Raw genomic sequence first — 14,330 nt, 5'->3', positions numbered from 1 at the left:
ATATCGCTTTGCTGCTGCATACAGGTGTTATCCTTCAGTAATGACCCAATCGAAGCATTAAACAGTGCAATTACATCACATGCCAATTGTTCATTTGATATCTGAATACCTCATAGATACCTCATTGTGGAATAGTGCTGCTGGCTCAGAATCTAAGTAATTTTGTTGCACGGATCTTAGATTTTCTCACATACGTCACTGTTTATTTTATGTTACTGCTGCTCTCTTGGACATTGGCAACATACATTATTACAGTGTTAACCGAGATGATACTGAAGCAACAGGCACAGTCCCTTAATTTAAAAACAATGGAATGATCCACGACAACATTATTTGTGATAGCCACACTTTATACCTAAGCGTGTTCGGTCAAGGGCTAATAATGGAGATTCAATTCACTTTAATGCAGTTCACAACAAATATACTCTGCTACGATCATCGAATCTGTACCCTAAAATATACGCCTCTTGCCTCAGTAGAATGACCAGCTCCATCCCATAAGCCTCCTCCAATCCTCCATGTCTCACACACTGACCCTCCCACATTGATCCTCCCCCTCCCTAATCATCCCTCCAACCCTCCCCCCCTCTGACCATCCCCTCTTCTACTGCCCCTCTGACCATCCCCCCTTCTACTGCCCCTCTGACCATCCCCCCTTCTACTGCCCCTCTGACCATCCCCCCCTTCTACTGCCCCTCTGACCATCCCCCCCTTCTACTGCCCCTCTGACCATCCCCCCCTTCTACTGCCCCTCTGACCATCCCCCCCTTCTACTGCCCCTCTGACCATCCCCCCCTTCTACTGCCCCTCTGACCATCCCCCCCTTCTACTGCCCCTCTGACCATCCCCCCCTTCTACTGCCCCCTCTGTTTTTCTTAAACTGTACGAAGCATTTTTTGGAAAATGTTGTGCGAATGCATTTGTGATCTGTAGTGAGCACACGGGGCACCAGTCTTGTGCAAATCTTTCTCATGTTCGATTCCCGACACAAGACTCGACCAACGCATTCCTTTGATGTGCTAGAACATTTTGCAGTTTCATACACATTTGTATGCTGATCGCCCAAAGCACTTTATGGATTATTTCTGGTGTGCTTGCACTTTATAGACATCCTTTATGTGGATCATCTTTGACGCTTTCATGATTTTGTTTAAACTCTGCCACCCATTTCTTCATGGTGGAACATGCTGAAGAACCGTCATACACATTTAAAAGCTGCAAATGACTTTGTCAGTGTTACATCTTCTTTTACACAGAACTTAAGTCACAGCAAAATACTTGATTTTTTTCCATTTTCTACACCATGTGCATCACAACTGCTTAAAATGACTGTGTACATTAACTGCTACCAGGAATGACTTGCAATTTTACCTGGCATTTACTAACATGTTTACTGATATAAGGGGGAAAACATCACAAGTAGTGCTGCAATCTCTGGGTGAGGCCGCGAACTTACCAGACAGCACTTGTACTACAAAGTTGTCAAACAGCATGCAAGAATCTCAACCACAAAACTGAGATGGGTAAGAGACTTCTAATAATACTCAGAAGAAAATGAAGCTTTCGCTGACTTTTATTATGCAGCTCCCCAGCCATCTCTCCACTACAGGGACGTAAGATGTGCATGATGGGTTTTATGTTCCTACAACTATGTGACATTGTGGTTAAAGTTTTGAGTCTTACATCTTCTGAACATAGGAAAGGGAACATACTTCGTTACTCTTACTGGATCATTCTGTGCCACAAATTACTTTTAGTTTCCCTCCCTTGAAAACACTGTTCAGTGGAGGTTTTGCCTGTATGTGTGCTGCACGTGCCTTAACAAGTGAGAGCCATTACACTTGTTGGGACTGAACCTGCCCTTTGTGATTCTTCTACAGTTTAAGGTACAAATTTCTTGACCTAAGAAACTGGGTGTATCATTGTAGGTTAACCGTTAATAAGTGAGGTGGACACTACCCTGTGGAAATGCCTTCTATGACGGTAGTGTACATGTAGTGAGCACAAGACAGTACTTGGGTTAGAGAATCCCTTCGGTATAGTGGGTAAGCAATTAGATGTAGCACACCATAAAACTGGAAATTGATCCTCTACAGTTGCTATGGATAAAAACACACTTCATTAGAAGTCAATAATGAACATTTTAAAGTAAAGTCTCTCAATTATACTAACTCAATAGTGCTAATGGTGTGCACAAAATAATTGGAATAGAGAGTTGTCTGAAGCCAAGTATAAATAACAGGGGAACACTGAATTTTGAACGGGATAAAAAGTGCATCTGGCAGTGTGATTATGGCCCTGTATATTTGATTAGAGGAGGAGGAGGAGGTGGTGGTGGTGGTGGTGGTGGTGGTGGTGGTGGTGGTGGTGGTGGTGCAGTAAACCAATGGCAGATGTAAAAACAATAAGAATAATTCTAAAAAAGGTGTACAGGGCAGAAGATAGACTGGACCACTGACCAGGACAGCCACGTGTCCGAGGAGATGACGAGGCACCTGTCAAATCCCGCTAGTGGCCAACGAAGCTAATACATCTAATATCACAGAAGAGTAAAAACCATTATCACAAGTAAAACATAAAACCACATCAGTCACGTTGGCATCATCTGCTAGTATCAGAGATAGTGTATCAGGAAGTTTTAAGTTTTTGCCGTAAGATGGCCAAATTAGCACAGTCCAATAGTGTGCGGGCCATGATCATACTGGCACCACATCGATAGTTGGGTCGATCTGCACATCGTAGGGTGTGGCCATGGGACAGCCAACAGAACAGTAGATTCCCTGCAAGAAGCTTGAAGGGAGGACTGGCACATGGTTGTGGTCCTCTTTGCTGCTCACAATTTGTTCAAAGAAACCAGAGCACACCAACCTGTGTTCCAAACCTCCAATAACTGACAGTGTAGAGCCAACCAAAAGTCTGGTTTCGACACCCCATCTCCAAATCTGATAAAAACTAAACTCCACGTGAACAAACCTCATAAAGACCAACAGTAACAATTGATCACTGTGTCATGCTGAGCCAATAGGTGTCACTGGATGCAGCTATGGAGCAGCAGCATACTATCAGCACACAGTCCTCCAATCATTTTCGTGACTTGAGCTACTACTCCTCTATAAAGTAGCTCCTCAATTGGACTCACAAGGACTGAGCATACCCTGCTAGCCTAAAGCAATTGGCAGACCCAAATGGTGACACATCAAAGTGTTAGTCAACCAACAGCATTTAGCTTCAGTGCTCTGACAGGAACCAGTGTCACCACTGAGGCAAGGCCTTTGGCATCTAATAGAAGGTTATGGATATTAAAGACAAAAATATTTCTGGGGCAGTGCTCACCATTTATTTGCAGGCACTTCACAGAGCTCGTGCACAACAGGATATTCGTAGTTGTTAGGGTTCTGGTGTATTTCAAAGCTCCAGGTATAGCTATAAACTTTGCTGTGAACACGTGTATGAAAAAATGTAACCAGTATTGTCATTCAATTATTATTTGAGAACAGAGTGAAACAGGTATCAGAATATGATTTAAAATCCACAGAGGAACAGAGTCAATTATATGCGGTCAGAGGTGGTGAATTGGGAGTCTCTAACCACACCACATCACACCACACCACAACTGACATACCTGTTATGTGGTGAATCATAAGAAGTCTGAACTAATTAAACAGCTTGGTGGTGGACATATCAGCAAGAGGAGAGAGGGGGGGGGGGGTGAGTGACAGAGGAGGACCAGCACTGCTGGTTGAAATGTGTTCATATTAGAGGAGATCATGTCGAAAAACAAAACTTCTTTGAAAGCATAAATTGTCGTTTTTATCATCAGGTCAATAACTTTTCAGACCACCCTCATAATGGACAGATTTGCTTTGCCCTCCAGTGTTAGTGATAGAAATGTCATCACTTGAAGCATTCAAATATTTTTTAATTTGTTCTGCCTGTCGTACCATTGCTACTTTTGTAACCTGTCTGGAAGAACAATAGATAACAGCTCGTTCAGTAGCCGTTGTTTCTTGTAATAGTGTCAACCCATCTGAAATTATACATACTTTTTTATATAGCTGGTAATAGAGATGCATAAGAGATCTATGGTTATGTTCCTCCTTGAAACTTAGCTTGCCCTCAGTAATTTGCCCCCCCCCCTCTCTCTCTCTCTCTCTCTCTCTCTCTCTCTCTCTCTCTGTCTCTGTCTGTCTCTCTCTCTCTCTCTCTCTCTCTCTCTCTCTGTCTCTGTCTCTAGAGTTTTCGTATCTTTTGTTCACTGAAATTACAGGACACTCTGTTCCACTCAGCATAATTGAGAACAATTAAGACACACTTAAACCAATGAACAGAATAATAATTGTGGGCTCCTTAACTGCATTTGCAGCAAGTTGCCTCACCATTATGAGCCAGTTGATTGGCTGAATGATTGAATTTGTGAAAGTGTGTCAGATTATAAATGTGTTGTCTGACTTAGCAGTGGATATATCTTGCCATTGCATGTTTTGGGAGTATTTTTCTGTTAATTTTAATGATATTCACCACAGTTTTTACTAGCTCACCAAGTACCCTTTTCATTATTGGTCAGGTATCAGTGAAGCATTCCTGTGCGCTCTCCTTTCAGTATCTCAGTAATGCTGCCACATTATCCCGTATCCTTATTTAAATTAAAAGTTTTTGTAGCTCTTTTTCTATAGGATTTTCTACAAGTGATTTAGCTGCTGTGAGTGTTGTCACTTGCTGTAAATAATCAAGCTTATGGGTTCCAGAGTAGAAGCAATCTTCTGGATGAAGAAGGGGCTTTTTAATCTTAGTATCCTTCTCATTTCTTAACTATCAAATCAAATAGTAGCAACCACTTTTTGTTCTGCTGCTGTTACTTCTACATTTCTCAGGAGGACTGAAGCTCACTTTCTTAACTCTGTGTTGATACCCAGCACCAGCTCTGGGAGTTGAAGTAGAAGAGTTCGAACATTCATCCAGACAGCTACACTTTCATCTTAGAAAGGCCTCATGCAGCTGGGATGTCACAGATTTCATGGAGGATGCTCACTGATTGTTTCATCTAAATAGCCATTGTCCACATTTGCACACAGGGCACCTTGAGGTTATTGCTCTGGAATGCCAGGTTAGCTAAGAGGGCTGATCAACAAACGCTGAGACTGATTTTTTTCCTGTAGCTTCCTTGATAGTTTTCTAGCTGAAGAGTGGGTTTTTATTTATAATGTTCATAGGTAGCAGAACTCTTGTATCAGTAGGTTGGTAGTAATCCTCTATTTTGTAGAAGTTCTTTGCAGTTTGAGTACCAGACAATGGAGGTGATGCAAGAGGAGCAATACTTCACAATAAGTGTCTGTGTTTCAACCATAGAGCCACTGAAACTTACAAAAAGCTGCAGCAAGCATACGGCAAAGATGCCCTACGTCGTACAACATTGTTTAGGTGGTTCAAGGACTTCAAAGGAGACCAACTTGTCTGTGTTAAGCAAGGTGGACATGGTACTTCGGTTTCTGTTGTGAGTGAAGCCAACATTAACACAGCTGCAGTGATTGTCTCTAAGGACCAGTGGATTACGTCAATTAACCTCAGCAATGTGTTCAAAATTTCATATGGCAGTGTCTCCAAGTATGCCTGATAATCTCCGTATGACTCTAGTTTGTCCCCGTGGGGTGCCATGTCTGTTGACTCCTGAACAGAAGGCTGTGCAGTTGGAGGGAAGCCCCGAGGTGCTGCCTCTCTTTGTTGATGAGAGGGTGCATTTCTGGAATCGATTATCACTGATGAGGAGTCACAGCTGCATCATTATGATTCTGAAGGAAAACGAGCCAACGTGTGGAAATTACCAGATTCTCCAACACCAAAAACGGCGGAATTTGTTACCCTATGCAGGGAAAGTTATGGTGATCACAGTTTTTACTGTTGTTAATGATTTACCAGCATGCAGTTCCCCCTCACACTATTTTTACAGCAGCATACTAAACTTCATTACTGGCTAAACTGAGGACACTGCAAGGAAACGACTAGAACTTTCTCGGATTGGTTGGCAACTTCTTCATGACACTGTTCGGCCTCACATCCCAAATAAAGTTGTGCAGTTTCTGGCTCAATTTAGCATTATGTGTGTACCACATCTGCCTTAAATCCTTGATCTTGCACCCTTTGATCCTTTTTCATTTCTGTCACTAAAGACAAAGTTTCGGGCCAGTCAGTTCGAGAACTCTGTAGCAATGCTCAAGAAAAGTGAGGCAATTCTCAAGGACCTGTCGAAGAATGGCCTGTACCATGTGTTAAAGGACTGGCAGAGAGACTATAAAAAAGTGCATTCAAGTAGGAGGGCAGTACTTTGAAAAAGATCATGTAAACATTGAAATGAAGTAATAAACGTGTAAGGGGAACAAATCAGTCTGTATTACCTATAGCCAGCCAGGACTGGCACAGATCCTTCAGATGTCACTGGTTAGGGTGCACAGTTGGCTTTACCAGCATATTTAGCACATGATAAACACAACATTTTTAGCCTGACTGATGTTAATTTATTGTTACAGAGCAATGTTGCCAACCTGTGAGGCAATTCATTGGGTCCTGTTAGTTGATGAAACATGTATTGTACTTTTATTATTACTGCTCATCTCACTTTGAGTAACTGTGTTATCCCATACTAAATTATGTATGATTTACATTAACTTGGATGCAGTGCTTTTTGAATTTGATTGTTGTGCTTACAATGTTTGTGTTGTCTTTGTGTAACTTGAAACTTTTCATCAGGAATTACCAAAAATAGAAGAGGAAATTTCACACCTGGTGAAGAGTTACGAAGAAACAAACCATGAACCATTTTTATTCTATGATCAGAAGCTGTCCTCTGTCATTGAAGACCAATGGAATAAACATCAAGAGGAGAAGAAAATTGCAAGAGTCAGTACAGTACATATGTATATGTTTTGTAACATTTTTGATAAATATTTTGGATATAGAAGTCTCAGGGTGATTCAGAAGTGCAGGGTTTCTGTAAATTATCTTTACAACTTTAGACTTCAAAAACTCTATACTAGATATTAAAACATGGTTTGCAACATGTGATAAACTAAAACACACAGTTTTGTTTCCTCATTCATACACATCAGTGTATGCACTCTCTGTGGTGCAGATGTCTAGTTGGAGTTCTGTTTCTCTCCCCATGTGGTTCAAGATCTGCATGGTGACGTTTTTAAATGCATTGTGAATGCATGCCATCATGTCCTGCAGGTCTCTAACCTCAGTTCGGTACATCAGATCCTGTACAAAACTCCCCAGGAAGAAGTCTAGTGGTGGGAGGTCAGAGGATTGTATGGCAGCCAACACTCCTTTGGTGTCCACGTAAAGTTATTAAAGTCTTAAGTTTTAAAGATAATTTATAGACACTTTAACAACTTTTATATTATCTAAATACTGTAGTTGGAACCAAATTGTTTTGAAGCTAGTCAATCCTGTTAAGATATAGAAAAACACTCTATAACACTGTCAGTGTGACAATCCAAAGACCTGATGGAGTAGGGGGTCTTGAAATGTCAAAAAGCACATCAACAAGACTGTACACTTCGGACCTGTATCTCGACTGGGCTGAGGGCTTATGTCAGGTGGAGGGAGTAGGGCTGTCTAGCAGCTGGAAGGGAGAGGGAGCATGCAGGCAGTATAAGAATATGGTACAGCTCCACCGCCAACAAGTTCATGCAGCATACAATGATGATGTGGAATGGATTGGTTGGGGGATACTGCAGGAAAGGTGTGGGTGCATGATGGGGGAAGTTAGTGTCCTGGGGCAGAGGCCTAGCAGAGATTGAAGCTGGAGGGTTGCAGGATGTGTAGGAAGACGACCTTTCACCTATTTAACTCGGAATAACTGGTGCTGAAAGGGGGGGGGGGTCAAATACAGACAGCACAAATTGTGAAGCAGAATTGAAACAAAGCATGTCGTGCTCTGTAGTCTGTTCCGCCACTGAGTGGTTAACGCTGCTCGTAGCCACGTTTTGGCAGGATCCATAAATTTGGGTGGCCACTTCTTTGATGTTGTGCCCTCATAAAATGCTGTTCAGAAATTGCACAAGAGCTGAAACTTGTTGGAAGGTTAAAACTGTGCACCAGACCAAGACTCAAACTCGGGACCTTTGCCTTTTGCGGGGAAGTGCTCTGTAAACAGAGCTACCCAAGCGCAACTCATTACCTATCCTCACAGAATTACTTCTGCCAGCATCTCATCTCCTACCTTCCAAACATCACAGAAGCTCTACTGCAGAAATAGCACTCCTGGAAGAAAGGATGCCTCAGAGAGGCAAAGGTCTCGATTTCAAGTCTAGTTCCAGCACACAGTTTTAATCTGCCAGGAAGTTTCATATCAGCACATATTCTGCCGCAGAGTGAAAATTTCATTCTGCTGCAGAGTTGGTATGTGCCATAACTGTTTCCATAGCTAGCCCTACCAGATCTTGCATCTGGGGCTTCCACAGGGGTATGACGTATGTGCCAAGGGATTTGAGATGGTTGTGAAATAGGGATGGACTAGGTTATTGTGTAGATTGGGTGGATGGTACCTCGCAAAGTGATAGCTGCTTTTTTTGTAGAACATTTCAATTGGAACAAAATTATGCAGAGGAGTTGTTACTCTATTTTTGTAACTTTCTTGCAAAGGAGCCTGTCAAAAGTATGCGGTACTTCATGAAGTACTTTCACTGCCAAGGGCTACAAAATGTAATGTGCAGTAAATCAATGAAGCTTCTCAAGTGCCAGCTTTTCAGCATGGACTCTAAATATTGCACACTTTGTTACATATTTATATCAAGGTGTTGCAGCTTCAGTACATGATGATACTGCCAAAAATCCTTCCAGCTGTTGTTGATTAAATGGGGTTAAAGGTCAGGTACTTTACTTTCACATTGCTATCAGCAACAAAACAAACAGCACAATCATATGGTGTGATATGTTCACTTGAAGGGCAGGGATCGTTTGCGTAACATCTCATCAGTTGTTAACACAAATCTTTAGAGAGGTTGAGATTCTTCTGCAAACTCTTCATAGAGTGGAGTCCTATTTAAATGTTCAGCAAACAATTTTGAAATCGTATCATACCTACTTTATCAATAACACCAAGACCATATTGTTCCGTATACATGGATATTTCTACTCTGTGAAGGAGAAATATATTGATGGTTCATTTTCCACACATGCTCCGTGTGTGACTAGCTTCTTCTTTCGCATACCTTGGTACAACATGGCACAGTGTTGCTCTCATCATCCTGTGACTACTTCGCTTAGCTGTCCTGTTTATTTGTTGAACCTTGTACTTATGCGTAGATCACAAAATGTTATTTCCATTTCTGTTTTCTCTGTATCTTAGCCATTCACTTGTCTAGTGCCTCAATTTTAGAATTATTTCTGTAGCTGAATGGCTCTCTTGTCAGTGCATTGCAGCCAGTTGTTCGCTGTTTCCCTCTGTGAGATCTTTCAACCAATATAGTTAGTCCCATGTCTATAAAAGACATTTTTGTCTCACTGTGGTGTTCTTTGTGTAGTAATCATGATTGATATGACCTGAAATTTAAGGATGTAATTTAGTAGGTGAGCACAAAAGTTCTTTATTGTTGTCCAATATTCAGTAAGCTATTGTTACATGGAAATTGCAAGTAATCAGAATGTTTAACTGTTAATAAATCTCCTTGTATTATGTTTCAGAAAACACGGGGTGCAGAGACGGAATTCAGGCCACCAATCAAAAGGAAAGCTGGTGTGGCAACTTGCTCTTCAAGTTCAAAAGTGACTCCAATAATAAACAGAAGCAAAAACATAAAGGTAGCCAAAATTCATAGTCATCTGAAAAATTAATTGTTGATGGAAAGACATTTTTATAAATTACACTGTACCTTGTGTGGTGGTATTTATCTCATTCTAGTTGATATAATGCCACTGGCAAATATGTTGTCAGTTGTAGAGAAGGTGGTTATCCTAAAAGTAGCAATAAAATTGTAGTAAAAAATCCAGTGTTGCCTGCACTGCTTACCTGAATTCATTAGGCACCTGCTGTGACAGGGTTGTGGTTGGAAAGCGAGTTCAGAATGACAGGGATGTTCCCGAATCTATTAAATAAAAGATTCATGCAATAATTAGTTTTCCAACATATGAAAGATATATAAAATCTGATAAAAATATCCCTCTTTTTTTCTGTCTATTTTATTAAATAGTCACTTAACTGTACAACATGTTTGAATATCTATGTAATTTTCTGCAAATCAACATACGATGCATAACAGAGGGTGCCATTCAGACAGAGTAAGGGAAAAACCACTATCTATATGCCTCTATACGAGCAATGGATGGGATAAACCAACCGGTTAAAACAGATACCAGTATTTTAGTGCCAAATAACCAGTATTTTTTTGGTGTCTGTTATAGTAGGTGTTTCTTATGTTTTACTAATAACCGAGTAAAAAAAATTGAAATAGCAACAGTGCTAGAATTCTTTTTTAAATAGACTTTTATTAGAAAGTAAGTAGTTTTTATATGTAAACTTTGGATTATTTTGAAATATTGTGTTATTACAGAAAAAGAGAAAAGTGATCTGTGTTGTTTGAATAATAATGCGTACAGAAAGAAGCAACAAACATATGAGATAAGAATTAGTACATCATTGCTGAGCCAATAATGTCCCTATTGCCATGTGTTGTGGCTTAAGGTATGTGTCTACGTGCAGTGTGCTGGACTTGCTCCCACCTGGCCTATATGGTAGTTTCTCACTGTGGATGCAGGACATGCGTTGTACTGCAGAATGACACCAACTCTAATCTGGAAATATTTTTACAGAGTGCTGTAACAGTTAAGTGCAATGCTTCATTTGCTTTAAAAGATTAAAGATTTGTCTGTCTTTATTATGAAATAATAAGAGGAAGGAGATTATGATAACAGTAATAGATTAAAAACTTAACGACTATTCATTCATAATGTAAAGTAAAAATAAAGTAGCTGATCTACACTTGTGTCTGCGTAATATGCACTTATCTGCTTGTAGCCCTTGAAAATGGACAAATCAACATTAAAAACTGACTTCTTAACCTCAGTACCCACTAATTAGTGCAGACTATTCACAATGCCCAAATACTGACATGACCTCTAATTACAACGTGATTTCTAAGCAGTGTTTCAAAAAATTAGATCAGTATTAGAATACTGGTGTATTTTTATAGTATTCAACCACTTACCACTTTTCAGGAATAGCCGTGCATGGTAGACAGATTAAGTTTTATTTACCTATTTAATATTTTGATTCTATGTATCTTGAAACTGAGAGAGTAAGAAATATTCGATCTTTGATTACTACATTTATTCCAGGAAATAATAGGAACAAAAAATTGAAAGTTGCTTATTTCAGAAACCAGTTATTTAGTTATTGGGAACAATTCTAACAGTCGAGCTAAATTAGCATTGGGGAGGGGGGAGGGGGTGATATCGAAAACTGGTTGTTTCAATGATAACTGCCATCCCTAGTACAAGCCCTAATTTCTCTTACATTACCTTCGCTGTCCTTAAGCGAAATGTGCATTGGTGGCATTAGAATGGTTTTGCAGTCAACCATAAATGTCGGTTCTCTAAATTTGCTCAGTAGTGGTTTGTGGAAAGAATGTTTTTGTCCCCCCAAGAAGTCTTATTTGAGTTCACGAAGCATCTCCATAATACTTGCATGTTGATTCAGTGTACTGGCATCAAATCTTGCAGCACACCTTTGAATTGCTGATATAACCAAACTTTGTTGCAGTACTCAAAATTGTGTTGCATTTATGTCGTACATGCAATCTCCTTTATGAATGAGCAGCACTTTTCAAAAATTCGCCCAATAAACCCAATTCGATCATTTGCCTTCCTACTAAGAACATTACATGCATTTACTGTTTCATATCACTTAGCAGTCTTGTGTCTAGATATTTAATGAACATAACTGTGTCAGCAGCACATCACTACTGTTCTCAAACATTATAGGATTGTTTTTCCTACTCCTCTGCATGAATTTACATTCTTCTATATCCATAGCAAGCCGCAATTCATTACACCAAACATAAATTCTGTCAGTCATCCTGTATCCTCCTACAATCATTCAGCGACACTGCTTTTAGTAGACAGTCACAGATTGTTGCTCACCTCATCAATCAGATCCTTCATACATACAGAAAACAAGATCAGTCGTATCATGTTTCTTTAGGTGCTGCTGATGACAGCCTTGTCTCTGAAGAAGATTCTCTGTCCAGGGCAGCATATTGGGCTCTACTGCTTAAAATGTCTTTGAGCCACTAGTACATCTGGGGACTTAGTCTGTACGTGCAGACCATTGTTAACTGTTTACAGCAGGACACCATGTCAAACACTTCGTGAAAATCTAGGAATATGGAATGTGCCTGTTGCCTTGCATATTGTACAAGAAAAGTGCAAGCAGAGTTTTGCATGAGCAATGCTTGCTAAATCAGTGTTGGCTTATGGACAGAAGCTTATCTGTCTTGGGAAATTTATTACAATTCAACTTAGACAAAGAGTATTCTTTGTAAAATAAAATTCCGATTCCATCTGGAACGGAGACTTATTTGCTTTCAATTCTCTCTGTTGCTTTTCATTATCATAAGGTTGCAGGATAGTTACTTAGTAATGTAGTTGGGTTCAGAAGGACCATGCTTAACATCATGCTGAATCTCAGCGCCCCAACACATCTAGCCTCTGAAAGACAGGAATATGGTTGATTTGGCCATGCACAATTGTAAAGCCGTGTCTCGTATATCGATTTTGCTAGTTTGCAGTAAGACAAGTATCCACAAAGGCCGTACAGTGGCTTCTAAAGCACCACAGATGGTAAACATGGTGACTATTGTACCACTTCCCTTAATGCAACAGCAGAGAGACCTGCCAGCTGTGTGCACCTGCTGGCAACTCTGAATACTAATGGCACCTTCTTGTCTTTTTAGACAGAACCCCAGTTCTGGAGATAACATTACTATGGGGGGTACATGAGTGAAGCCTCAGAGGAGAACAAATGTTACCAAATTATATATGTTGTTTTTAAATGCGCCTAGCACCTTTTATGATGGTATTGAGTGCCCTTGAGTGAAAAAAATCTCTTACCTTAATGTATAAACTGGTTGTTACTATAAGTTCCATCTTCCAGGTCTTTTGTTTTGTGCCTGTGTTTCAAAGTACTGTGTGACATGTGTCTTCTAAAAGGAAATGAGTTGTTTTATCTTTGGCAGACTAACAATTAGACAAGGGTATGAGTGGTTAGCATTTATCTGAGATGTTTAGCTTGTGAACATCAACAGTTTCAGCCAAAAATACGAAGTCCTTAGTTTTTAACTTTGTGTATGCCCTTGAGAATGAAGATGTGAGTTCATTGAGAAAAGTTATGAAAACAGCAGAAAACAAAGAACTTGAAAAAGCCGTACTCAGGTGGCTTTTGCAGCAGCTGGCATTGAGGAGCCTTTTTTCATGGTAGATTGTTTGCGAAAAAGCAAACCTGTAACCAGGAAAACTGATGGTTTGTCTTCATTTAAAGCAAGCAAATTCTGGCTACAGGATTTCAAGGCAGCGCAGATCCACAAAAGCAGCAGATAATTTTATTGAAAAATACAAAATCTTGTGACCTTGAATTTTATATAACAAAAATTAGGCGGGCCGTATTTGGAAGTCTTTACGTGAAACAATTTTAGCTTTGATAAGGGAAACTAGTGTTCATGGCTATAGGGTTAATAAAGACCGTGTTACTTTGTTGAACTGTGCTAACTGTACAGGAAACCACAAAATAATCCTTCTGTTGTTTGGGGGGGGGGGGGGGGAGACAGGCTTTAAAAAGTAATTATATATAAATTGTCAAAGACCTGGATGACTGCGTCTGTTTTGCGAATGATACTGTTAAGTTTTCACATTTTATATGAAAAACATACCAAAAAGGTGATGTTAATTCTGGACAATGTACCCATCCACCCTACAGAAAGCTTTCTTGGTAGAGTAGAGGGACATTTCAAAACACTCTTCCTGCCACCAAATGTAACAAATTTGCTGAAGACTGTGGACCAAAAGGTTAGTGAAACTATGAAGAGACGTTACAGAAGAAAATTGCTGAGGAAGCTTTTGAAAGATCAAAATGAAGAAGACGTTGTGGCTCCTCACTGAAAATTCAATTTAAAATACTGCTCTTACATTATGGCCCACAGAAGTATGGAATCTGGTGAAGACAACCACACTAAAAAGGACTTTGAATAAATTAATTTCAACCAAAAATGAGGCACAGAAAGGTGAAGATGAAAAGAAGCAGCATGAAAGGGATGAGGAAGAAAGAGAATTGGCAGACGGCG

At 40.1% G+C, this 14,330-nt stretch overlaps 1 protein-coding gene across 2 annotated transcripts in view; it reads left to right on the top strand.

Moving 5' to 3' along the window:
* The window catches only part of LOC126162323 (protein regulator of cytokinesis 1-like), a 140,160-nt gene that overhangs the window by 74,360 nt on the left and 51,470 nt on the right, over nt 1-14,330 (top strand). For both annotated transcript variants that reach the window (XM_049918749.1, XM_049918748.1), the window contains exons 10-11: nt 6,742-6,891; nt 9,682-9,798. In XM_049918749.1, coding sequence (XP_049774706.1) covers nt 6,742-6,891; nt 9,682-9,798 — 267 coding nt within the window. The remainder of the gene's footprint in view (nt 1-6,741; nt 6,892-9,681; nt 9,799-14,330) is intronic.

This window comes from Schistocerca cancellata, chromosome 2, assembly GCF_023864275.1.
Source record: "Schistocerca cancellata isolate TAMUIC-IGC-003103 chromosome 2, iqSchCanc2.1, whole genome shotgun sequence".
Classification (NCBI taxonomy): domain Eukaryota; kingdom Metazoa; phylum Arthropoda; class Insecta; order Orthoptera; family Acrididae; genus Schistocerca; species Schistocerca cancellata.
Note: the sequence above shows the minus strand (reverse complement) of the source record. Positions and strands in the feature narration are given on the sequence as shown.